The sequence below is a fragment of the Epinephelus fuscoguttatus genome, linkage group LG19, assembly GCF_011397635.1.
Source record: "Epinephelus fuscoguttatus linkage group LG19, E.fuscoguttatus.final_Chr_v1".
In the NCBI taxonomy this organism is placed as follows: domain Eukaryota; kingdom Metazoa; phylum Chordata; class Actinopteri; order Perciformes; family Serranidae; genus Epinephelus; species Epinephelus fuscoguttatus.
This window is the reverse complement of record NC_064770.1, coordinates 27050329-27077282: the sequence shown is the minus strand read 5'-3', so window position 1 is coordinate 27077282 and position 26954 is coordinate 27050329. Positions and strand designations below refer to the sequence as shown.

The window sequence follows — 26954 nt, the reverse complement described above, 5'->3', positions numbered from 1 at the left end:
GTGAAGTATTCAGATCCTTTTCTTCAGTAAAAGTACTAATACCATAGTCATCACATAGTTTGAAAGTTAGATAGTTTGCGTCTGATTTCCTGTCAACTCCATGGTCTCTCGAACCAGCAGGCGAGGATCAAGATGTCACACATGTGTCCAGACGATGTGTAACAGCCTTTCAGTCATTCATTCAGTCAGTGGCGAAGATGAAGACGGCCCGTCGATGTCGTCCATGACAGCAGTGCAGTCAGGATACTCTGATACTCTGAGGGTTACCCACAGCACAGTACGTTTATTCCTCAGGTTCTCCTCATCGGAAACTATGAACTGCAGCCTCATTAGTAAGCTGAGTTAGCTGTACTCATAGAGGTTGTACTGCGGCTAAAAGTCCGTTCACTTTGCTAGTGATGAATGCTAAAAACACATCGGTGGCTAATGAGCTAATACACAACGTGAATAACTGTTCAAAACACTTCAACTAAGTTAACGTCAGAAACGTCTTCAGCTTCTCACGGAAGATATGCAGAAAATGTCCAGGTGAATACTGTCGGTTAGATAGCATAAAGACCATGAATAAAGACACAGACTACATACTTTTTACGGTTAACTCCTCTGAGCCGTGTTTACTTCCTATTTGGGCGAATATCATTGGCACACTTCAAGTCAGGTGACACTGGAACTTGTTGTTGATTGGTTTGCGGTATAGTACGCCATAGCGTTTGCCTGATTAGTTTATCAAACATAAGTTTAGTTTTCATAAAAATATGATCGAATTGAGACTGCCAACAAACGGAAACTTGTTCAGAAAAAATATATTAAGTTAATGTTTAAAAAAGCAGCTACTCTATCGCTGATCATCGATCATTTCAAAAACAAAAGCAGATAGCGACCTTAGGCCCACCGCCTAGTTAGTTTGTTTGTGTTATTGTGTGACTTTGGGGGTTTATAAGGGCTACCTCAGATTCACCAAAGTCAGACAGTAACACAAACTAGCCAACTGATTGAGGCAGCAGTAAACCAGCAGCTCCCGTGGTCAGCAAGACAAAAATTACTATTTTTCTCAATGGAGTCTGGTGGCTTTGATGACAGCATAGATGGGGAATAAAGATGTCAACATGGGCTGTCTGACAGAAAGGTAAAGAGGTGAAAATATTCTCAGTATGGCATGCACTTAAACTGGTAAAAAGTTTTTTTAAGTAGGACTTATTTGTAGGTGGCTAGAGTATATTTGCTGTTCTCACCAGTTCACTGGAGTATAGTGCTTAGCTTCCATGTCACCACTCCTGCCACTTTCCTCAAACTGGGGGCGTTGATTAAAAGTCTACCCAACAAGTTAGACTAGTTAGAAGGCAACAAGCCAATTTCTGTGTCATTTGTACACTTTCACCATGTGAATTGGCATGCTGCCATATTTAACTAAAGAAAATGTAAACGCAACATTATTTTTTTTTTTTGCTTCCATTTTTTACAGGTTTAAGTTCAATAATTAGATCTCTCACAAGTTTTGGTTGCAAATTTGTAAGTGGGCACTTCTCCTTTTCCAAGATGATCCATCCACCCAACAAGTGTCGCATATTAGGATTCTGATCAAACAGCTTCTACACAGGCGTGCCTTGGAAAAGCCACAGGCCACTTTAAAATGTGCAGTGTTATCACACAACACCATGCCACAGATGTCCCAGGCTTTGAGGGAGTGTGCCTTGGGCATGCTGACTGTAGGAACATCCACCAGAGCTGTTGTAAAATCTTACTGCTGTGAAACTGTGCCTACTTAAGGCAACAAAAAAGTTTATCTTGGGTGTGTTGGTACAATGGACAACCAAGAAAGGATGGCAGAAGAAATACCTGTACACCAATTCAACTGGGCTGGACAGCCACAAAAAGGTTCACAAGCAGAGATTAATGCCAAAGAAAAAGTCAATTTATCTAGAACACCTGTGCACAAAAAGAAGGGTGCTCCAAGGGCAAAAAAATAACAAAAAGTAAATTAAAAACAGCAGCAAATGTTTCAGTCCTTGACTATCATCAGTGCTTCACAGATCAGATTTGGATTTACTGGTCCATCTACATCCCAACCCTCACCTATGGTCATGAGCTCTGGGTAGTGACTGAAAGAATGAGATCGTAGGTACAAGCAGCCAAAATGAGTTTCCTCCATGGGTGGCTGGGCTCAGCCTTAGAGATAGGGTGAGGAGCTCGGACATCCGAAGGGAGCTCGGAGTAGAGCCGCTGCTCCTACGCGTCAAAAGGGGTCAGTTGAGGTGGTTCGGGCATCTCATCATGATGCCTCCCCAGAACACACTGGAAGGATTACATATCTCATCTGGCCTGGAAATACCTTGAGGTCCCCCAGGAGGAGCTGGAAAGCGTTGCTGGGTAGAGGGACATCTGGGGTGCTTTGCTTGGCCTGCTGCCCCTGCGACCCAGCTCTGGATAAGCGGATGAAAATGGATGGATGGAGTTCAGCGCTCATTTTCTCTGTAGTATCAGTACACCAGTACCAGCTATGCTTTCTTACTATGTTATTGTTAATGTTGACTAAAGTTATTCTGCTGTTCTCTGCTACTAACCAAAAAAGTCTTCGTTGTCATGTTATAGCCTTGTTATTTATATTTTAATCAATCAAAATCAATTGTATGCTCTTAAGGTCAACTTTTCTTCATGGGAACAAAAGGCACTGTATAAAAGTTTCAGTATCGTTATCACTAGTAAGACCCAAGCACCAACTCTCCCACATCAAATGGTCCACTGAACACATCTCTAAATAAAAATGAAAAGAAAAAAAAAAAAATCCTTTTTAAGCCAAAAAGAAATTGGGCATTGATGCATGAAACAATCACGTTGCAGGTCTAGGCATGGCTCTAACAGCTCTACAAAGCTGCTTGTTGTGATGCTCGACTTATTACTGTGTCGTGAACACATGAAAGCAAAAGTCTACCGAAGGGAAACTGAAACATGTCTGAACATTGGACATTGGGGTGGGAGTGGGGATCCAGTCTCGAATACTTGTGGCTTTTAAAATACCTTCAACTTGGTCATTATACTGTGCCCATGTTGTGTTTCCTGTTGTGATATCCCCTGAAGATATTTTACATAACTGACGAGGGGAATGTTTCCCAGACAAATAATTCCTACCTGTCTTCACGTGTACCAAACAGGCGAGTAATTATTCAATTATGTGTGTCCTTAAAGGGGAAGTTCAGATGTTTTTGAAGCGGGTGACATGAGGCACTTCTCCATAGTCAGTACCGGGGCTAAGCTATCTTCAGGTGCCATGAAACAAGTGTTATAACCCATAAATGATGTTATTCAAAACCTATTTTTTTTTATAAAAAGTGATATTCACACTGGTTCAAATAAACAATTTGATCATATTTCTTTGCTAAGCACAGTTTTGTGTAGAAGGAATTAAAGGCATGTCCCAAATATAGGCCTGTTGAGTTCAGTGATTTAAGCAAATAATAGCCTGGTCTACTAATAGAAAAGTACACTTAAAAGTATGTTAGTATGGGTGTTGATCACACAGAATACAAAACTTTCAGACGACAGAAAGCTTAATAGAAAAAAAATTTATTTTCCCCTATTCACAAAAATTAAATAAAAAGGGATACATCAGATAACATCCCACCTGCACCACAGTTGAGCAAAAAAGAAGGTACTACATCAAATTCAATTGCCAGCCTTGATATCAGATTGAAACAAAGGTGTGAATTTGTTTTTCCACATTCTTCCCCAAGGTATGCACCAAGCACTGACTCTTTCAGTCCAACCACAACATCAAATTTGACATAATCAAATGGTCCGCTATAAAACAACGAAAACAAATAATTCTTTAAATAAAAAGAATAAAAAAAGAAAAAAAAAACTTTTAAAGTCCAAACAAAATTTGTGCCCTACAGCACAAAAAAAAAATAAAAATAAAAAATAAACAAAAAACAAAATAAATTAATAAAAACAAAACCGTCACGAGCATCAAAATAAAAAAATAAAATAAAATAATTAAAAACAACTTGTGGACAACTTGCATTTAAATTTATTTCTGCATGTAGCTTAGTGTATCACAAAATGGTGAGGAGTAGTAAAGCCTCAACCTTTTTTTTTTTTTGTTTAACTAATTCTTTGTGGCGCAGGAGCTGCATCCTTCTGAATGATTTATTGATTCATGTAATAAATGCTTCACCAGCTGTGCGGCCTGTGATCAGCGAGCAGCCGCCTTAAATCTCAAAACTTGCCTACCAGGTTAAAAACTGGACAAGATGCCATCAGTATCCACCCTGTGGGGTGCTGAGGAAACTCCTCACACGAATTCTTATTCTATAAAATACACAATCTGTGAGCTGAGATTAAGGAAGGAACAGATTTCAGTGTTTTTGACAATGTTTGTTTTAGAAGACTTGAGCAAACTGGCAGGCAAGTGTTGATACTCCCAGCAGCCACATCACCTCAGGCATAAGTCAAACTACACCCCCGGACATGAATTTATCGTAGGGCTGGTGCAACATAACATCTAAGCAGTACTCACGTACACACCTTTATAGTAAAACACCAACAGGCAAACAGCCATACACACTTCCATTTCAACCGTCCACTATGGACAATGACTAAAAGATAAAGCTGGATAAAGACCACCACTCTCTCACGTAAGCTAACCAGTGTCAGGGGAAAACTATTAGGACTCAGAGTCAGTGTATTCCCAGGCAAATCCTACACAGTATCAACGGGTGAATATATGGCAACAACAATCACTAGTTTGATCAGAAGCTGGAGAAGTACCTTATTAGTCCAGCAGCGAGTTGCATTGCCATTGACAAAGCTCTTATTATAAGGTAGATCCCTCCAAACGGACCCGTTATATAAAATGACTTAAAAAAAAAAAAAAAAGAGCAAGACTCACTGAAAAGCATGCAATGTTCATGACCAGGAGAAGCCCTGACGGCTCGGGCAGCCATTGTTTCACAAAGAAGCGTCGACGAGAGAGATGGGGACACTCAAACACAGATATGGATTGGCGGGTGCACTGGGACGTGGATCCAAAATACTGTAATTAAGGTGTCTCCCTCCTCTTAAATCCTATTTCAACCCATTTCAGGAGGGGCTACATTATAACTATGTTAAGAGGCCTCGAGTCTTACCTAGTCATTTTACCATTGCTTAACACAGACATTATGCTTACTTTAGCAAGCCATTAACAGTCCTAAAATCACTTATCAAAAAAAACTATGTCTCAAGATCAGTATATTATTACTGTATGTCTTACATTTGAAATTCTAAATTTCTTACAAAAAGAAAAAAAAAAGTGCATTTATATCAGTAAGAACTAATTCATTCTTGGTGATGTCTTATCGCTCTCGTTAAGTCCGTTTTGTAAAGTCCCTAAAAACAAAGCAGCAGCAGCAAAAAGGATTCTTGACTTAACCTACAGTATTTGAACTCGTCGCAGAGAGTGATTCTCCAGACGATCAGACGAAAAGCTGATTCCTGCGTTAATCTACCTAAAGTTGGTCTTCACGCACACAGCCTCCGTTAAACTAAAGGGACATTGATTAGACAAGATGCATGAATGGGAGGACAAAGGAACCAGCACCTGACAGCTTCAAATTATGGCAGCCTCCCCATACTGACAATTAATGCGATAAATCAAGTGAGCAACGAGACAGACATTCACTCAAACATGCGTCACTTAAGAGGTGATCATATGCCATGCAATAACTTGGTACTGCCGTGGTAAAACCTTAGAGGACAAACCTACTGCATCTTTTTTTTTGCCTCAAGTGATGATTCAGTAACCGAGGGAAGAGGAAGGAAATTAAATTCAGCTAAATGTACATGTGAAAAGAGTAAAGACCCATGGATATGCACACCAAATGGTTTATGCAGTTTCACCAGAAAAGGTGCAAACAATGTGTGCACGTTTCCTGCATTGTTACATAGTAAAAGCGTCTTTTGATTTTGTTGTTTAGCCTCTGGCACGAGCCTATTTAAACACATCTACCTGTGTGATTCTACGGACTAGGTGCATTGTGGAGTTTGGGACTGTGGCACCCTATGCTGGTTCAGATAATTCCTTTTTATGTACCTATCTGACACCCCCCCCCTCCCCTCCCAGCCGTTACCTATCTTAACAGAATAATCAAATCGAGGAGGGGGCGGTCAAAGCCAGCCTCACCTACCTAGGATCCCTGCGGTGCTGTTGGCGAAAAGTCACTTTAGAGTGTGTTGGATTTAGTGAGGCATTTAATCCGAGAGGTATATGTATATATCCCCAGTTTACCCTCCCACACCCACCACCCTCCTCCCACCCCTCCCTCCCTCAGAGAGACACACAGGGCGCGGGGGGAAAGGGGGCCATCCGCTGAGTGGAGGTTCAAGGCCAGTCACGTCCCTCCAGCTCTTGTTTCTCCCCACGATCTGGGCAGTGCAATGAGTTCCCCAGTTACCCTCCCCTACATTAACCTGGGGAAACACAAACAGAGGAACAGAGAAAAAAAAGATTTAAGTCACAATATGTGAGTAGATGCAGAGCTCAGAGAGAGGCAGAGTCCCTCCACTTCCAGTGGACCAACATGGGACCTTATTTTGGAAAATATGTACAGTAGTCACAGTGAGAGGCAATTTATTGATCCCATTTTATTTGTGCCATGAGTCAAACGCATGTTCTTAAATTTAAAAGATAATTTTTCAAGTGAAGAAAGCTGCAGTTTGTCGTAAAACTGCTGAAGGATAAGACAGCAAAAATGCGTAATAAAGCAGGATTGCAGCAAAGCCCACGCCGTAGCCTACGCCGTTGTGAGTATTTATATTTGTGCAGTGGTGTGTCACTCTGCAGTTACACCTCAAACACAAGTCGACAGCAGGGTTTCTGTGAAGTGCTGTTGAGTTTAGTTGATTCCAAACACACCTAAAACACATTAAACAACATGCTAACGTTATTAGCACAAGCCTATGGCATTTTACATTGTATAAATTAGCCTAGCAGCTAGCGAACTTTCCCTCCTCTCACATGAAGCCAGGAACAACAGCACCATTTAACAAAGGTAACGTTACGAAATCCGGCTCCATAACAACTCACACGGTTCACTGACAAAACAACTGTCTTATACTAAACATGTTTTCCAAACAAATACAATATGCTAACGTTATTAGCACGAGCCTATGGCATTTTACACTGTATAGGTTAGCCTAGCAACGAGTGGAGATTTCCTCTGCTCATATGAAGCCAGGATAAATCACACACAAGATCTTAAATGCTATTTTTGTGGAGGCTTTATTGTCTTCACAATTTATTGTTTCTTATCTGTGAAATTAAACTAAATAAAAGCTTCATTTCCACTGAGGGAAACGGTTTCAGCTTACAAAAATAAAGGTCTGCGTCACCACGACATGCAGTTACATTTCTGGGGAGGTGCACGTCAGGCTATGGCGTAGACTCTACATCAACACAGAGCCTACGCCATAGGTACGGCGTTTATTTAACACAGAAGTATAAATTCCGTCTTATACTACACACATGAAATTGTGACGTGACGCAATAACTTTCTCAATAACCTAAGACAAACCGTGACTTTCTTGATTTGCAAAATTATCTTTTAAATTGACAAACATCATACGTTTGATTCATGGCACAATTAAAATTACTACTTTTTTTCTTGAGATAAGGTTCAACGGGGGTCACTGGAAGGGGACAGACTTTGCCTGTGTATATAAATGGTTGAGGGGTTTAAGTGTGATTCTGGATCAGAACATTAATTTGGGAACAAAGTGTATCATTGCATATCAATGAGCTGGGGTTTTCATCATCTCCAGAGGGGGGTCTGAGGGGGTGGGCTGCATGTTTGCTGAACATACCTAACAGGTTGGTATCCTGTGTGGACAAAGGGGAGGTTGGGTTAGACGCCGTAGCAGGCTGACAGGCGCTCCTTCAGCAGAGGAGGGAACTGCTCAGAGAACTGCTGCCAGTTCTCTTCCCCGACCTGGTCCTTGAAGCCATGCAGGATCTTGGAAAAGAAAACAGAGAATCATCATGGAGGCTGAAAAAGCTCTCTGTAGACCCTTTAACAGTGTGTAAACAATGATGATGATTCTAAGGGTGTGCACACAGTATGGCAACAAAAGTGTTGAAGAATTCTGCTTCTTTATTTTACTGTAAAGATAATCTTTTGACCGTGGCCTGTCCAGTTAACACATTTACTAGCTTGCATAGACGCCACCAGTGTTACGATTTAATGAGTTTCATTCAACCTAAATGACAGATGCTGAGTTATCACTTGTGTTGTCCTGAATGTGAAAATGTCCTAGTTTTCTGTTTACTTAAGACGCTCTCTCTCCCCAAACAGCTGACTCTGCACACACTTCTCAGACTCAAAAAGCATCCGCACCATGTAATCAGATTTCGAATGTCTGATGAGTGATCATCACGGAGTGTGGCAAGCCAGCACTATACAACTACTATACAAAGAGTGTCTGAGAAGACAGGATCAGTGACATTCCTTCTGAAGAGGCTCTCACCTTATAAAACATGTCCCTCAGGTCGTCCTTGGGGTTGACCCAGGAAGCCACAGCGTCACAGAAGAAAATGAAGTCCTGGACAGAGAGCGGATTTGTTACTTGTAAATTCAGAGCTCATATGAATGTGGTTAAAAGTGTGATTCTGGATCAGAAAATTCATTTGGGAACAAAATGTATCACTGTAGATCAATGAGCTGGGTGTTTCATCACTTCCAGAGAGGTGGTCTGCTGGACTACAGTAAGCTTTAAAGCATGTGACCTAACCTGCACAACTCCTGCAGGGTTGACTCCAATCATCACACAGATTCCCCTGAAGGCTGAGTCCTTCTCCTCGTTATCTCTGATGTTCCTCAAAGATGTGCACCTAGACAGAGGTACAATGAGGACACAAAAGTGGAAAGCATTAAAAGCTAAAATTTGATTTCTTTTCACAAAGACAATCTCTCTTTCCTATACTACTGAAAGTTTATTCCTAAATAGAAATGGAACCAGAAAGTATAAGTGAGACAATATGTCTTATTCTAGATCAATAAACTGGGTTTTTCATGATAATCTCACCATGGTCTAATGAATTGCTGAAGCTGTGGCGCCACTTCCTGGGGGCAGACGTAACCCAATCTGCCAATCGTAATGGCTGCACACAGGGAGACAAAAAACAGACATTACAAGACGGTTAGATTTGTCTGATTTGATCCCGACCTCCTCTGATGTCATGTACATTTGGGTAATACAAACACTGCACTTTGTAGAATTTTTTAATTTTCTGTGTAAGTGTAATTTTTAATGCCAGATTGTAGGCTATCAGTCTCATGATGTGAAATGAAGCTTTCATCTGTTACACATATCTTGCATGGCTGCTGATAACAGTACATCGTCTGTGAACTACAGGTAGCCCACAGACTTGACAAGATGTAAATATTTCTGTGACTGTCTGCGCAAAACAAAGCATCTTTGTTGGAAACTGTTCAGCCTGACTGCAGCTTTTTGTTGCCGCCTCCTGCTGCTGACTTATCTTATTTATAATCTAGGTGTGGCGCAGTTCATTTGGAACAAGTTTTGCTTAACTCCCCAGGCACTTTCTGTTCTTTGAAACATGCCCCAACGAATACTGTGTGTGTGTGACCTCATGTGTACCTGTATTTTCCAGCAAAGTCTTGGGGGTGTTGGGTCTATTGATGATCTCCACTAAGTGCGGCAGAACCATGCCCACATATGGCTGCATCTCTGCACCTGGAAAAGGTCAAGAACACAGTTCAGTTCAGATATACTCAAGTACACATGCTGACTTCATTACTGCTAATACCTCGTGACAGATTCAAAAGCATTTGACAACATTTGTGACAAATTTGAACAAACTCCCTTGAGGCATTCTTGAGATATCGCGCTCACAAGACCAGTATGGACAGACAACCTGAAAACATAATGCCTCCGGCCACGGCCACAGCCCCGCAAAAAACTCAGGATTTAGAGAGGGGACACAAAACGATACAACGCAGGAGACAGGCACACACTCTCATTCTGTGGGACGGACGGACGGACACACACACACACACACACACACACACACACACACACACACACACACACACACGGCTGGATCTGTGTTACTGCACACGAAAGTGGAAAAGCACGTTGCTTCACTTACTTACACAATCAGGGACTGTTTGCCAGACTCCTAATTGCATGTCATGGGGTTAAAAGATTTACTAAAGCTACAGACAACTCCGAAACAAGTGGAACAGACTGGGTTTTCTAGACATGAAGCCATATTACTCTATCAGTTTCCTTTTCCCTTTATCAGATACATCAGTTTTTTAAATGATAGGCATATATAAGTATCTCAATCATTCTTGAGAGCTTAGCAGAATCAGGGAATCCTATTTCCTGTACAAAGAAGTGGCAAATTTTTAAGTAGCGGTAAAAATCTTCTGCCAAGCTTGTAAGATTGGCATATATCCTCCAATTCATTAAGATTTCCATTTTATTTAGCAGGGGGTGATGCTTCCCATGGTCAACGCAACCATTTGTATTAAACAAACACACAAACAAACCATCCAAAGTGCGCCCCACTCACCCATTTGCATGGAGATCTCTCCAATAGCCCAGGTGGCGTTGTTACACACCGAGATAAACTCTGGGTTCAGGTTGAGCCCTAGGATGGGCATGAACTCAGCTGGAGGGAAGACACGGACACACACTGGTTACAACACAAACTTACATAATTCCTTTACAACGTTGTAGTCGTTCATTATGTTCAAATTTCTTTGTTAGGTTAAAACAATGCACTGATAACAAAAAAAAAGACAAACCACAAACATTTATTAATGAAAATCATGGTACACATGACACATATGTATACAGCTTTAGACAACTGTCAGCCATACATCATTTCCTGGCAAGAGGCAACTGGAAAATTTCCAACCTAAAAGAACAACTAATGCTGCAGGGAAAAAAAAACAAAGGCCAGGCTGTTTGCACACACCTGCAGAATGGTTTAAGAGCTTGCACGCATGTACACCTGAAAATTTACACTCAACTGTGCCGCATGGTGCAACATGAAGTGTGCCTCATCTGGATCAGAAAATATAGGAACAAAATGTATCATTTTGTGTCAATGAGCTGGGTGTTTCATCATATCCAGATACTCGGCACTCAGTAAATGTAACAAAAATTTCAGTTAGAAAAAAGTTAGATTTTGTAGAAAACAAAAAAGGAAGAAAATGATAATTATAATACTGTTTTTCCCTGTTTTACACATGCTGCTTACACAGGTAGTGTGGCCTGGGCTGAGGAGTAGAAGTCATTTTCTCCATTGAGACTAAAACTACTGAATGTCTCTGTGCTGACATAAGGGACACATGAAGTATGGGGGCAGTGATGGTTACAATGTTTGAAATGAACTTCTATTTTAGCATGTGAAGGGGGCATAAATGAGCCTTAATCTTTTCTCTGATAAAGCACACTCACCAATACAGGGCTTAACATGGAGGAAGCACGCCTTGGTAAGATCACCAAGCAGAGCGAAGGAGCTTTGCCTCACCTCAGGCATAGTATCCTGCAGCACAAAGCAGACAGCTTAGTGTAACAAGTGTGTCAGGGTTCAGAGGAAACTGTCCTGATAGATGTTTGGTTGCACTTCTTTGTGGGGAAACAAATACAAACGCACTCCCCCATACCTGCATGCACTGGAAAAGCAGGGTCATGATGTTCGAGCGGGCCACCAGCTGTTCCACATGACCCCCCAAACCCTCAGCCAGGCCGCTCAGCAGATCCAAGGCCACAATCATAAAATCCTTGTCAGGAGCCTCATACTGGTCTGGATGCTGGTTGTACATCTGAACAGACAGGGCAGATACGTTTCATTGTTTATCTTTATGTTTAAAAATCGATCACTTAATACACAATACATTTATTCTGTGTGTTTGCATTCTCACCATAGCCTGAGCTAGTGTCTTCTGGACTAGTGTGACACAGCGCTGATACACAGGCTCACAGTAAGGCAGAAACCCACTCTGCAGGGCGGTGGCTACTGATGACAGACACTGGAAGAAACAAAGAGGATTTAAAGAAATGGATATGCACAGTTGGTTGTGTAGGGTACACGCCCAATAAAATAGCATAAAAGCAGTCAAACACCTTTGTCAATGTCAATGTCATCCATTTATGGGAAAAGACACTCCTTATAGCAACGATTATTTTCTGAGTCATTTCAGTGTGAAAGAGGTCAGACATAATCTAAACACAACATGGTTCAATGTGTCAGGAAAATGTCCCTCATCTAGAAAAACACATTGTGCAGTTTGCTTTTAAGAACAGCTTCTCACCTCTAGTAATGGGAAGAGATCCTTGTCCTCATCCTTCAGCTCGTTCCACTTGGCAATAAGAGGGGGCATCAACTTCTGAATGTACTCCTGATGAACAAAATAGATTGGTACGATCAACTTTCCCCTCTCCATTTTAAGTCTCTGACAAAGACCTATGCTATCACATGATGACATGATTAGATGACATATCTCCTTAGGGGCCGTACACATGCCGTGTTTTTTGTGCCCTCAAATTCATTGTTTTTTTATGTAGACCCACGGCAAGCACACTCAAACGCCAGAGCGACACCAGAGCAGTGTGCACACGTTCCCAACCACCTATTTTTCAGGGAGCGACAGATGCACTCTGACATAAACAGAGTTCAACCTTACGGAACACAGCAGCGCACACCACTTGTCATTAGATGGGTAACAACCAATCACAGCTGACAGACATCTTTGCCTTCATCCATAAAAAAATATGGAGAAGCTGATCATTTGAGTGCAGGGCTGCCAGAGCCTTACATCCGTCCCACTGACGACAGGCCTACACACAGACAGCGCCTGGAAGAAGATCAGCTCTGCATTCAGGATTTCAAATAAATAGGCTATGATACTGCGCTCATTACGGTTGCTTAGCTACCTCAGAAGCAACCTGCTGCCGCGCTCTTGAAAGCTGGCACAAGACAAGAGTAGCATCCAGCGCCTGACCTCACGTTTTCCAGGCAGGTTAAGATGCGACATGTGTACGGCCCCTTAGTCTGACCAGGCTTAGGCGCTACCAGCATCACTGACACTGGCCCATATGTGTCGTTCTGCACCTTTACTGGACTTTTCTGCTAATGTTTGCACACTTTATAGTTGTCCTTTTATATATGTTTTATATGTAGTATTTCTCATAATTTGTATTTATAAGGGTCAGGTTTCATCGTTAAAAATGTATCTCTTACATTAGTGCCTTATTCCAACATGTAAATATGTAGGAAGGTTTAAGCATATGATCCATTTGAGGTTGACACACTTGCAATTTGGTTTGGCTTGCATAATGATAATCAAGTTCTTCTTGAATGTTGAATATGATTTGAGTTTTAAACACCAAACAAAGTCAATGTCTTGCAGAGTGAGATGAGAAGGTCAATACCACTCCATCTGTCTGTTCATGATGAAGCTAGATCCTGAAGCCAGTTAGCTTAGCACAAAGACTAAAGGGGAGGAAAGCCGATAGCCTGGTTCTGCCCAGCATTAACAAAAGCCTCATTACAGCACATATAAACTCACTTATTAGTATTGCATTTTGTTTGATTAATCTGCACAAAAACCTATATTTTATATATATATATATATATATATATATATATAAAGAATGGTATCAATAATTTTGGAAGAAATGGATTTCCAAAAATGTTGACCTATTACTTTACACTTAAATGTGTGCAAAGATCAGTCTATTAGCTAAAGCTCAATTAGGAGTAATAAAAAAACCCCATCAAAACTCTTTATATACAAGTATGAGCTTGAATGTAGTGTAAAACAGAGTGCAGGTCAAAGTTCCTTACAGGCTGGTTGAGGTGGTGGCCCACTGAGTCTGCCAGAGTTCCTATGGCATCGTAAAGAATGAGGAGATTCTTGTGCTGGTACTTCCCAAAGGCGAACACCAGTGTGTCGAGGATAAAGCTCAGGTAGGGCACCAGCTCCGTGCACGCCTCCTCCTCCAGGGTGGCAAACGCACTGAGACAAAACCAGAATGGACAGATCAGTATTTCATCTTAAGACACAGTTCTGCCAGTCTATGAATGACATGCACAGGAAATGGATCAGACAACAATATGGGAACAACGTGTATCATTGTTTATCAATAAGCTGGGATTTTCATCATGTCCACAGACAGACGAGAGGAGGAGTGTGAAGCTGCTCACCTGCAGGCAGCCTCCTGCACCCGCTTGTTGCCATCCAGGATACGTTTAAGAAGCTCCGTCATGAGGGGTTTGAGGTAGGAGTCGGGGGGCTGGGAGACCACCCAGTGTGCATAGCGACTCAGGGTCCAGCAGGCAATGGAGCGCACCAGGGCCTTTTTGTCACATAGACACTGGATGAGGTGGGGGATCAGCTCTGGCAGGTAGGGCACCATGCCCTGCATGCAGCCTGAGGCACGGAGACAGGAGCAAATAAAAAAGAAGAAAGGATAAGTTGCAAAATAATATTCACAGGACAAGGCACTATACAAGTCTCAGTTTTAGTCCTGCTAGATCTGAGTGCTGCTTTTGACACTGTCGATCATGAGATCCTTTCACAGAGACTAGAGGACTGGGTGGGCATCTCTGGTACTGCCCTAAATTGGTTGAAGTCCTATCTAGAAGACAGGAAGTACTTTGTTGAAATTGGTAACTGTGTCTCAGACCACATGGCCTTGACCTGTGGGGTGCCCCAAGGGTCAATCCTGGGACCCCTTCTGTTCAATCTCTACATGCTGCCTTTAGGCCAGTTAATACAAAGTAATAATGTGTCCTACCACAACTATGCAGACGACACTCAGATCTATGTCTCACTGACAGCAGGTGAATATGGACCAGTGGATTCACTCTGTCACTGCATCCAACAGGTCACTTTCTCCAGCTAAATTCAGACAAGACCGAAGTCATCGTATTTGGTCCATAGAAACAAAGAGAAAGTGTCAGCAGTCACCTCCAGTCTCTCTCTCTAAAACCTACAAATCAGGTTAGAAATCTCGGGGTAATAATGGACTCAGACTTGAACTTTAACAGCCACATCAAATCAATAACATCAGCAGCTTTTTACCATCTAAAAAACATTGCCAAAATTAAAGGTATAGTGTCTAAACCTGACTTGGAGAGACTTATCCATGCATTTGTCTCTAGTAGGTTAGACTACTGTAACGGCCTGCTCACTGGCCTCTCCAAACGGGCTGTAAGACAGCTGCAGTACATCCAGAATGCTGCTGCTCGGGTCCTGACCAGAACCAGGAAGTACGAGCACATTAGTCCTGTGCTCAGGTCTCTACACTGGCTTCCTGTGGCTCAGAGAATAGACTTTAAAGCAGCTCTGCTTGTGTACAAGTCTCTCCACGGCCTAGCACCAAAGTACATCTCTGACATGTTAGTGCCATATGAACCATCTCGGACTCTGAGGACCTCAGGGACCGGCCTCCTGCTGGTGCCCAGAGTCAGGACTAAACATGGGGAATCAGGATTCCAGTTTTATGCAGCTAAAATCTGGAACAGTCTTTCTGAAGATGTGAGACAGGCCTCTACTCTGACAATGTTCAAATCTAGGCTCAAAACAGCTCTATTTCACTGTGCATATGACTGAAAGGATCTTATCTGCACTCTTCTCTTTTAAAGTTCATTTTATAATGATTATGTTTTTATTTTGTATTGTGATTTTAATGCATTTTCTTGTTCTGTAAAGCACTTTGAATTACTTTGTGTACGAATTGTGCTCTACAAGTAAACTTGCCTTGCCTTGCCTATACAAACTAGTCTTCCTTCAGAGCATAACCCTAAGTACCAACGAGTTTGACTTTTGGAAGCTTTGAGTTATTCTTACGTCATGTATAACCATCTACTCTTGTGTCCTTGAGGACCACACACGTAGACAGGCTTTATAAAAAGTTATATTTGCTAAAATTAATCCAGCTAGGCTGTATCATATTAATAGGTTTTGACTAGGTCAGTGGAATATGTAGCGGTCACTCCTGATGACTCATTATGGCCTGACTCACCATCCAGCAACAACATCTGCACTGAGCCTCCTCTGGCTTCACCAAAGTCTATTTATTCCCAAAGTGGAAACATTTGTTCAGGTAAAGGTGGGGATTTGTTTAAATTATGCAAATCTGGATCAGAAATATAGGAACTATAGGTATCATTGTATATCAATGAGCTGGGTTTTTCATCATGTCCAGATGCGAGATGAACTGCTGCTCTACCTGATTCACAACAAGTAGATGCAACAATTAGACACAGCTACCCTGTAGCTACATCTGCAGTTTCTGTCAGAAATGTGGTCCTGCGAGTCTTACCCTCAGCAATGGCCCCCAGCACCAGGATGCCAGACTCCTTGATGACCCAGTCGGGGTGGAAGAGCAGGCCTTTCAGTAGCGGCAGGAGGTGGGGCAGCAGCTCGTCCCGGAATACGTTGGCCAGTACGTCCAGTGCTGCGGCTGAACACTTCCCTACATCAAAAAGGAAAAGACATATTGCAATAATTCTTAACTCCAAACACTGTTTTACACGTGAGTTCACAGCAGCAGCTATTCTAGATTTCTAAAAACTGTGGTTAATATCTGAGCTATACAAACTAAGTTTCCATTCCAAGTTGTTTTGTAAGAACATGCTACATTTGAGGAGTCAGGAGTACAACCTACACAGAGACGCATGGAAGGCTAGAGATGATTTAGGATTTAGAGTGAAGGCCTGACAAAACGTGCAACAACCTCTCAAGTCACCAGATTGCCCCTCTCCACATTTAAAGCCAAGTCTCTATAATTGCATTTCTTTATCACTTACGCAGGTTCCAGTCAGACAACGTGTCGTCATCGTCATCATCGTCCTCCTCAATGTCCTCGCCCTCCTCACCCTCCCCGCCTTCGTGCTGCAGAGTGACAGTGCGCGACTTGTGGAAACGGGGCTTGATGTCCTGATCGCTATCTGGCACCGCCTCGTCCTCCTCCACATCACCCTGGAAAACACAAAAATGACTTTAGTTTTATCGTCTTAACGTACTGTCTTCAGAAACTTTTTTAAACAGCCCCAGGGCCAATTCCAAATCATAATCCTTCTTCTGTAGGTGCAAGGTTGTCGTCATTGTTCGGATTTTGAGGACAGACCTCCAGGAACAATCAAAATGTGTATTTCTATATGAGAACGTGTTGTAAAAATTATGTTTGTCACAAATGCAGAACCTTTCTCAGTCGCATTTTTAGACAGATTAAATTTGTATTTTTATATGTCAAACATGGATGCAGCTGTAAGAAAAGTTCATGTTTCAGCCTGGGAAATGTGAGCTGACAGTCTAGCACACAGCCTTGTCAAATCTGGATCAGAAAATATAGGAACTATAGGTATCATTGTAAATCAATGAGCTGGGTTTTTCATCATGTCCAGATGTAAGACAGACTTAAAAGGACTGCCCTCCCAAATTAAAAATGATTACTTTCCCAATGTTTCACAAAACAAAAAACATCAATTCACAATAAAGGGGCATATTTCTGTAAGAGAATTAAAACTTAAGTAAAAGAAAAAGCTTACCTTTAATAGAATGATGTCTATCTCTGAATACTTCATCCCATTTACCAAGATAGGGGTGAGTCTATATTTAAAGGGGGGGAGAAGGAGACGACATGCTTGGTTAAAAGAGCCAACAAATCTCATGTACACGCTGGAAAGAAGTGACAGATTCTAATTTAAGTCTTTAAAGAGGCTGTCTATGCAAATACTGGTGCTATATGTCCAGAGGAAAAAAAGAGGAAAAGGGCTGTGGCATTTGCTTTTGCTTAAGAGCTAGAAAACCTACAACTACCAGAATGCACCGTGCCACATCGGCCCAATAAATGCTGCCCCTGGTGGATGATGTAATGCAAACTTGTCCATTTTCCCACATGAAACAATATGGTGAGCAGCTGGTAAACAACCTTGAATTAAAGTTAAACCATACGCTATAATATGTTTATTAAAACATTTTAGATGAGAAAGACAAAGAGAAAGACGAACAGAATCTTGGTTTATATTTGATCAGCACTGTCTAACTTCTCTCTCGATCTCCTTCTATGCTCTTTGCATCTGTGGTGGCAAGCATGCATGGTGGGAAGTTCAATCTGTACTTTGAGCAACAGCCCTAGAGCCAGCAAAATGTGCCATCCATTGAATCTGAGCTGAGACATGAGCGGGGAGATCTGAGCGCTGGTAAGATGACGGGAAGTTTACCACAGTTCATTTACATGTGCTAACTACTTTGTTACGATACAGAGCTGGCTGAAAATGGGCAAAGCATCCTATTAGTGTCAAGTAACTTTTACTGTGACAACCAAATCTTCACAGTATAAAAACACAGGGATATAGTACATCTACAGAGGTTCATGCTGATGGCATTATCAACACAGAACACACATTGAAACAGTGTTCAACATGCTACTCACTGCACCAGGTGTCCTGACAGCATCTCCTTGCAGATGGGTTGCTCTGCTAAAGTCAGCCAAAACTCACAGGCCTCCAGAGCCACGTTCTCATCGGGGTCCTGGGTTCTCTGCAGCATGTACTGCAGGAGACAAGAATAGAAGGACGTGTTTGAGACCAGGAAGTGTGAACTGATCAAAACATCACTACCGTACAACAGTCTAGCACAGAGCCTTAGCAACTCTGGATCTGAAAAGAGGAACTTCAGATATTATTAGGCATTTTTGGACCAGAGGAACATTTTCATAGTTCTAGGAACCTACAATTTTGTTATTTTTTGTATTGTGCAAGAACTTGAAACGACCGTAGCTCCTAGAATGCCATTTCGGGGGATTTTATTTTCTATATTTCAGAGAGGGTACTCTTCCAGCACAAGAGGAAACTCAAGTGATGCAAGCGTGCAGTGACTGGTCGAACACAGACAATGACGCACCTGCAACTGCCATTTTTAAAAACCCACTAGTGATGTATAGACAAAGAAAAAGACAGACTTGTAAAGACAAAACACAAACAACAGATAGTAATAAACCGATGTGAATGCAAACAACAAAAACAAATGTCCCTGAAGGTGTGTCGTTCTCAAGGGAGCTTCCCTGTGAGCAGTTCCTCTCAGGGTGGTTCTCTGTTTGGTCCGAAAACACCCATCATAAATAAACAAGTGAGCTGAGTGTTTCACCACGTCCACATGCAAGACGGACTTAAAACCCCACTGGATTCTGAGTGGAGTGGTTTATAGAGGCAGAGGAAATACAGCAAGTGCTGGATGGAGCAGTGAGTGAGTGGAAAGTCAGTGGAAACGCTAAACAGACCTCGGGTCTAGGTACCATCTGAAAGGTTCCTTTTGGTTCCTAAGGTACTACACTGACAATGTTTGGAAAGGGCTCATGAACGTGGTCTAAATATCAACATCTTATTACGCACAAGAGGCCCACAGCTGACTGAGCACATGTCCACCACTTACCTGGATGATGCTGTGCATGTGGGGGATGAGGCGGTCAATGCGGACCTCCAGTAACATGACCAGGGCTCGGCACACGTTCTTTCGAACCTCAGAGTCCTCATCTGCTGCCAGCGCAAACAGGCTCTAACAAGGGAGAGGAGAAATAACACGGGAAACAAATTATTTATAAGACAGGTAAAAAAAAAAAAAGACACGACTAAGATGAATAAGAAAATGAGTGACAAAAGTAATTATTCAATTCAAACAAAGCAACAGAGTGAGATTTACTGCAGTGTTCAAAACACACAGCTCACCTCTATGAAGGTGTCAATGTTGTCCATCAGGGCCTGTGCTCTGCCAATGATGAACTGGTTTACACAGGCGATGGCATGGGACCTGCAGGAACCGACAGGAACATTGATAAAGCCGGTGTAACGTGGAAACAGCTGAGTCAGAGGTGGATGAGTGATGTAAGCGTATCACTTTAACAAGATATAAATAGCAACATTTGGCTCGATCCAACCTTGTTTTGCTAAGTGTGCAAAACAAGAAAAGAAAGAAAAACATTGCAGTGAAAAGAACATTAATTAAATCCTATTGGCAATTAATGCAACTCTTTAATTCAGTCGTAATCTGGATCAGACAGTATGAATACAAACACCTTCACTGTGAGTCAGTTGTTACTATGCATCACATCCAGACGATAATGATAAACAACAATGGAAAACGAGTCCTGTTCTCTCCTGTACCTAATCTTGGGGCTGCAGTGCTTGAAGAACTGGAGGAATTTTGGTATCATAATGTTGAGGGGTCTGTTCAGAGCGTCGCTGTCCAGCAGCTCCGACGAGTCCTCGCAGATTTTCTGCAGCGCTCCAAATGAGCCCTGAGACACGGACATACACAGAGAGGCTGTCAAATCAAACGCAAACATACAGGGACACAGAGGAGAGAGCAAGACTGCATCAGATATTCAACTGAAGCAAAAATCCTGAGTGCACTGCGCACATTTCGTCACAGGTTCATCACAGTGAGAGAAAAACACCACCAAGCAACAGTCTGGCACAGAGCTTTGGCAAATCTGGATCAGAAAATATAGGAACTATAGGTATCATTGTAAATCAATGAGCTGGGTTTTTCATCATGTCCAGATTAATGATGGCGTTAAAGTCCAACTCCATCTTCAGATAGTCTTATCAAGAGACTGCTGTTCTCCCAAATGTTGTTTGAAAAATAATTAATGACCAGTGTTTCATACAGTGCCACTTAAATGTTTTAATAAGGCTGAACATTATGAATAAAAAACAGATGATAGATGTCTGCCATTTCGTTAAAAAGACCTGCACACATTCGAGATTCACACATGCTTCGCTTATCTCCTCAGATTAGTCCTCTTCTCAAGGCAGGTGTGTTTGATTTGATATCTCCCTTGCTTGCAAGGTTGGGTACCGAATTATGTCGGTGCTACCGTGTAGAGATTCATGTTAAGTCAACAGGCACCAAATTTCAGAACCTGGGAGTGCAGCGTGTGTGGGTAGCGAGTGTGTGGTGGAGTGAGTCACAGTGGCTGTGCTCAAGGCAGACAGCTGCTGGCGATCAGAGGAGGAATGGTAAGCAGTGAGGTTCTGTAGTGGTTGTAAATGCAGTGTATGTTACAATACTGTGGCTCCTAAATATCCAAGAAGAAATTAACGTGTCTTGAGTCTGTCTGTCTCGAGCACAGTGTCCTACTCTTTGGCTCAGTTCACTAGGTTACAAAATGTAGATAAATATAATTTTTCTTCAGTTCGCACATATTGTCAAAAAAAAAAAAAAAAAAAAAACTAGACTTGAAGCAAATACTTCAGGTTGTGTTTACTCCCGTGAGATGCAGGTAAGATGCGGGCCTGAGAGCTGCACAGATTAAAGTAAAAGCACATCTGTTGCTTTAGACATGCAAGTGAAATATGCATCTTATTTGCCTGTAGTCTAGACACAGAGGGCAATAGCTAGCCAAAACAGTTCAGAAGTGTGGTTACACTTGTCCAAAACTCAGCAGACAACGCTTGCTGCAATGTTTATAATGTGAAGTGCAAAGCTGGACAGGGCAGCACATCTAACCTGAGGAAAATGAAAATGTTTAGTGACCTCATAATTCCCAGTGTGGCTGCACATACCTATAACCTGAGCAAAGGTGTGGGTGTGTAATGACAGTACTACTTTTATCTCATAGAAAGAAAAGAGCAGGGTGAGTTCAGACCTCGCAGGTGTTGTAGTCCTCTGAGTTGAGCAAGTTGCAGAGCTGAGGCAGCAGCTCAGGCCATGTTTGAAGCTCTCCCTTGGAGGCAATAGTAGTGATCAGGATGCCTGGAGGAGTGAGAGAAGAAACAAAGATAACAGACTTCAGACAGTGATTTATAATTAACGAGCTCATGAGCAGTTGCCTTCACAGCAGCTCTGGATCAGACAGTATGAATACAAAGACCTTCACGGACACTCAGGTGTTAAATATGCATCATCTCCAGAGGGAAGGAAAACAAAGGGAGGTGGGTATATTGGGTGTGTGAAGGGAAACTAGCCCACAAACGTAATTATCACCACAGGCTAACACAACGCCCACAAAACACACAGACTCACCAATGGTGGCACGGATGAGCGGTGAGGGATCACCGATGTTGTTGAGACATTCCTGCTTGATGAAGTCAGCCACAGCTGAGGGGAAGTTCTGGTAGTGGGCCTTAACATTGTTCTTCAGGATCAGACCGCTCAGAGAGCGAGTCGGCTCATCTGGGGAGAGGAAGTAGATGGAAGCAAGGTACAAATAAGTTTTTTTACACTCTACAAATGAATCCTGATAACCAGTATAAATGCACCAAATCCAACATTTTGTTGATTTGGATCTTTTCACTGTGTGGAACTGATCGGGATAATCTTAGAAAGGTCGTGCAAGCCTGTAACTACGCATTACTTTAAAACAGAAGACATTCATTCAACGTATTTTCAGGCCTGTGCATTTATCTATTATATTAATCTAGAAGACTAAAGTTGTGCTGCTACAATCTCTCAACAAAAGAGTTAACAACACAATAGTGTTTGTCTTGGCTTTATTCTTTAACAGATGTATGTATTAAAGACACGGCATGTGTTCGGCCCCTAATTTCCAGGGCTGGTACCTGCGGTTATTCCACAGGCTAGTTAATAACATGTCGGGCAGGAAATCCAAAGTGTGGGATCATTTTGAGAAGGTGAAGGACGAACCCAAGGTGATATGTAAACTCATCTTCATTGGTCGACTACAAACATGACGCATCATCTGAAACATGGAAGTAGCTACATGCCCATTAGCCCACAGCGTCATTAACAGGCGGCTCGCTCAGTGTGTGACGTGCACTTGTAGATAAAATATAGGCCTATATTAATGAAGGTTCATTAGTACGGTTTTGTATTTCTCTGTAATGTAGCACAGTGTTAACAATGTTACTGATACTATTCTTTCTCACACCTTCAACTCAAGCCATTGTGTTGCCCTGCCCAAAATATATCATTCAATAATCAAAATAATATCGTAAACATGTGGGCGACTAATCGTCTAATGGCTCTAAATGACAACTGTTTGTTGACAAGGGAAATTCTGAGTTGGGGGCAGCTCTAGTATTACTCATACATACTGAACTAAATCAGAGGGTCCTTCATCACACCCACCTTTTTCTCTACCGACAGTCAAGTGTGACACACAGTTCATTCAGCTTTTAAGTTTATGGGGAGAATAGGTTTAACTTTCAATATTGTGGATCTATAACCTTGTCGTGTTATAAATCACTGAAAGAGAGAAAAAAAAAAATCAGGCAACTCACCTTCAGTTTTGAGTCGTGTGAGAACAAAGATGAGATAGTTGTTGAAGTCGGGGAATTGGTTGAGTTGTTCAAGTTTCTAGCATGGCAGTTAAGGAACATTTCACTTTGAGTTTCCACTAAAGTAACTATCCTTTGATATCTGTTCTAATATTCCAGTATTTTCCACATGTATATTTATGGGTGGCTCACCCAAATGTATTTTCTATCAACCAAAATTGTTGTAGCTTTGTTACAATTCTGTTCATGAACAGAGTTAAACGTGTGAAGAGATTTAAAAGTATGTATTTGCAATTGTCAAAGCGATAACACGGCAGATTGGCAGTAAAAACAATAAAATTTGGTACTAATTAAAATCCCTTTTCCCTAGGACAAAATCATGTGGACAATTAGAGAGGCACAATTCATTTAGGGAAAATATTATTGACTAGCTTCGTTATGCACATCCTCAGACTGCAGTGTTGTAGGATACTTGTTGGACAGCTCTCTGTGTGACTGTGTTGGGCGACTGTGAGTCTTTGAGCAGTTGGAGGACCTGCTGAAGTCCCTGCTCATCTGGCTGCCACTCCATCCTGAAAAACATATGCACATGCATAACAAAAATGAATACACATCAATTTAGTCCTGTATATTTTTTTCCCAGTATATTCTTATAATATAAAAAGTGGATTCAGATTCTGAGGCTACTAAAGTAGATCTGATGGATAAGCAAGTGGTCTTCTGGATCAGACAGTATGAATACAAACACCATCAGTGGTAGTCAGATGTTTATAATGATGCATCATCTCCAAAGTCCACAAGCATATGATTGTGAAGCAATGTAAAAAGAACACAAATATTCCAAGCACAATATGATGCTCCATTGGATGCTCAGTTGAGTGTGCTTACACTGTAAAGACTGCAAATTAAATTATTTTTCCTCTTCCCCGTAGTGCTATTTATCAATCCAGATTGTTCTGGTGTGAGTTGCTAAGTGTCAGCTGTAGAGATGTCTGCCTTCTCTCAAATATAATGGAACTAGATGGCACTTGGCTTGCGGTGCTCAAAGTGCGAAAAAATACGTTTGAATAACTCAAAAGCAATGTCTCTTTCCAGACATCATGACCCGGTTACTGAAGATAATTTACAGACTTTGTTGCGAGCAGTTTCATGTAGGAACTATTTTCTTACAACTGAACTACACCCACCAACTGTATCCCTGCACAGAAGGAAGAACGAATCTACCAGTAGCTCACATAGCACTACTGAGCTAGCTTAGAGCTCAACCGAGGAAGATGCCATTAATGTTTACATCTTGGGCATTTATGAGCATGAGCATCTCGTCCATGAGCAGATGCACGCTTCCTTCTATGCAGTGATACAGCTGGTGGGTGAAGTTCCTAAATGAAACTGCTTACAATAAGGTCTGTGGATTATCCTGATGAATCTGGCCATAAATTCTGGAAACTTATATTGCCTTTTGAGGTTTTCAGATGTATTTTTGGCACTTTGAGCATCACAAGCCGAGCGCCATCTAGTTCCATGACACTGGAGAGAAGGCAGACATCTCCAACACTCTGCAACTCACACCTTCACAATCTAATCTGATTAAAAGGAGACTTCAGATAAGAGAAAAATACAGGATGTGATCCAAAGTCTATATTTCTTCAGTAATAACTGGGTGCACATCATTTGATGGTCCTATGCTGAGCGCCTTTCCAACTAATACACTGCAACACACTAATAAAAAGGCCCCTGCTTTGTCATTTTTTAAGTTATATAAACCTCTGCAGACACTACTAGCTAGTATCTTTTTACTCAATCAACCAGTGTACCAAGTGGTTGAAGGAGACAAGGAAGTAAGCCTGAGGGTCCATGTAGGAAGATAAAGGTGCACATGGTGGAGGTTAAACGCGGACAGGGGCCCCACTAGTGGGGTAGTTAGAGAGATTAAGATAAACGCAGTAGCGTCTGCCCTCGGAGTGCCAACATGCCAACACCTAAATTTATAATTAGAAATCGGCTTGCAGCACAAAAAAATGAGGACATTAGACAGCAGCACCAGCTAAAATCTCTGTGACCCGGCTTAGCCGCTCCAAGTTAATCCTGCCCCCCACCCCCACGCCACCCGCTCCACCGGTCTAAGTTACAGAAATATTTGTGTCTCAATATTTCTGTATCAAATGTCAACACCGTGTTGCAACGTAAGTACACGTGGACCCCACAATATAGATTTACCTGAGGGGTTGTAGTCACTTTGTTTGATCAGACTGAGAAAAGTTGTCGGGGAATAAGTTAGCTATGTAGCAGGGCCGCCATGTCCGGTGCCTAGCTAGCAATCCGTGTGGTTATCCTCAACCTCAGCTACATTTGACCACACTGCTTGGTTTCCTCTTATTATACAGTCTATTATCGATCGATTTATCGGCTATTAATGTCCCATTTGAAATACCAATACACAGGTGACCTGATGCTACGAAAGCTGCCCTTCTTACTCAGGCCTGGTCGCCAGGGCAGCTCCGGGCTAGGTGGTCACAATGTGCCCGGCATGAAAATAGCCAAATACCGCCATCTGTTATCCAAATGCAACCCTGTACCAAAATATCCTTTTAGAAAACGCTAACATATAAATAGCCACATAAGGCATCGCCGTCGACGCCTCATTAGCAGCCAATAATAGGTACAAACTTGGTGAACACGTTTTGCAAGCTGGCGTTAGCCGCTAAGCCGCCTGAGCATACTTTCTGACTGGCAACGCTAATGCTAGCTTTAGCATTTAGCCAGGCTAAAGCTACATAACGGACACTGGCTTTGATATTACTTTACCGGAACACTTTACCCGATGAGGCGGTCTGACAGATAAAATATATGTCTAAAACGTGTTGTTAAAGTACAAGTGACTGCTACTATACGTACAATATTGACTTGAAAGTTGAATTATCGTACTGGGCCGCTTTCCTCCCGTGCTTCGTAGCGGTTCTTCTTGTTCAAATGAGCACGCCGATTGAAATTGACCTATGGCGGCTTCCGTTCAGTACACATTTCGCTAACTACGCGAGATTACAGGAGCGCCCTTATTTCCACGTTTTTAAAATAGTGCTCAGCACAAAATATAACACACAAATAAAGTAGGCCACAAACAAATAAATAAAGAATTGTAAGGATTCAATTTCTTTATTTATAACTCACAGTCGTGTCTACAGGATGTGGGTGGGGTTTTGATCAGGACATTGTGGTCAGTTGCTCATTAAGTAAATTAATATGATAAATCTCAACACGTCTGTTTTTAAAATGAAAGATCAGTTGAAACGTTTATCCCAATATCATTCACTACATGAATTTAAAAAGCATTTCTTTACTTTTAGTTGGAATTGGACATCTGCTAAATGTAGTTTATGACACAGAAAGACTGACAATCATCAAAGACTTAGACTGTCCTTTTATTTCTGTGGTTTAGAAGAGGTTTAAATGATCATGTCAGTTCAATTAGCAGACAGGCAGATCCTTAAGTAAATGTACGCACTTCAACAATTTATCTAGGAATGAATTCAATATCCATGTTCACCATCTGACGCTGTTGTGCTGTTCTGTATTTGCAATATGCTGTTGGTTAAAGTGATATGTTGTGCAATTGTGGCTTCGTGTGTTATTCCTGTAGGATGACTGTATGGGAACTGTACAGTTACAGTACCATATTCCATAAGCATGGCTGTGTCGT

General features: G+C 41.8%; 1 protein-coding gene and 2 non-coding genes across 3 annotated transcripts; all 3 read right to left on the bottom strand.

The window, feature by feature from the left end:
• Positions 1–3545: 3545 nt before the first annotated feature.
• LOC125880080 (transportin-2-like) lies at positions 3546–26251 on the bottom strand. Its single transcript, XM_049562333.1, has 25 exons — positions 26153–26251; positions 23730–23829; positions 23261–23336; positions 22044–22193; positions 21667–21773; positions 20180–20313; positions 19745–19826; positions 19452–19574; positions 18454–18572; positions 17567–17627; positions 16826–16997; positions 16339–16491; positions 14216–14441; positions 13856–14027; positions 12321–12407; positions 11931–12038; positions 11673–11831; positions 11464–11551; positions 10571–10669; positions 9631–9726; positions 9055–9130; positions 8761–8860; positions 8497–8571; positions 7837–7985; positions 3546–6444 (listed from the first exon to the last, which is right to left on the bottom strand). The coding sequence occupies exons 2-24, from the start codon at positions 23826–23828 to the stop codon at positions 7878–7880; spliced, it is 2670 nt and encodes an 889-aa protein (XP_049418290.1). The 5' UTR covers position 23829; positions 26153–26251; the 3' UTR covers positions 3546–6444; positions 7837–7877.
• On the bottom strand, positions 20064–20130 carry LOC125880217 (small nucleolar RNA SNORD41). Its single transcript, XR_007448030.1, has one exon. It is a non-coding gene; the product is annotated as a small nucleolar RNA SNORD41 (small nucleolar RNA).
• On the bottom strand, positions 23978–24048 carry LOC125880216 (small nucleolar RNA SNORD41). The gene has a single exon (XR_007448029.1). It is a non-coding gene; the product is annotated as a small nucleolar RNA SNORD41 (small nucleolar RNA).
• Positions 26252–26954: the final 703 nt, after the last annotated feature.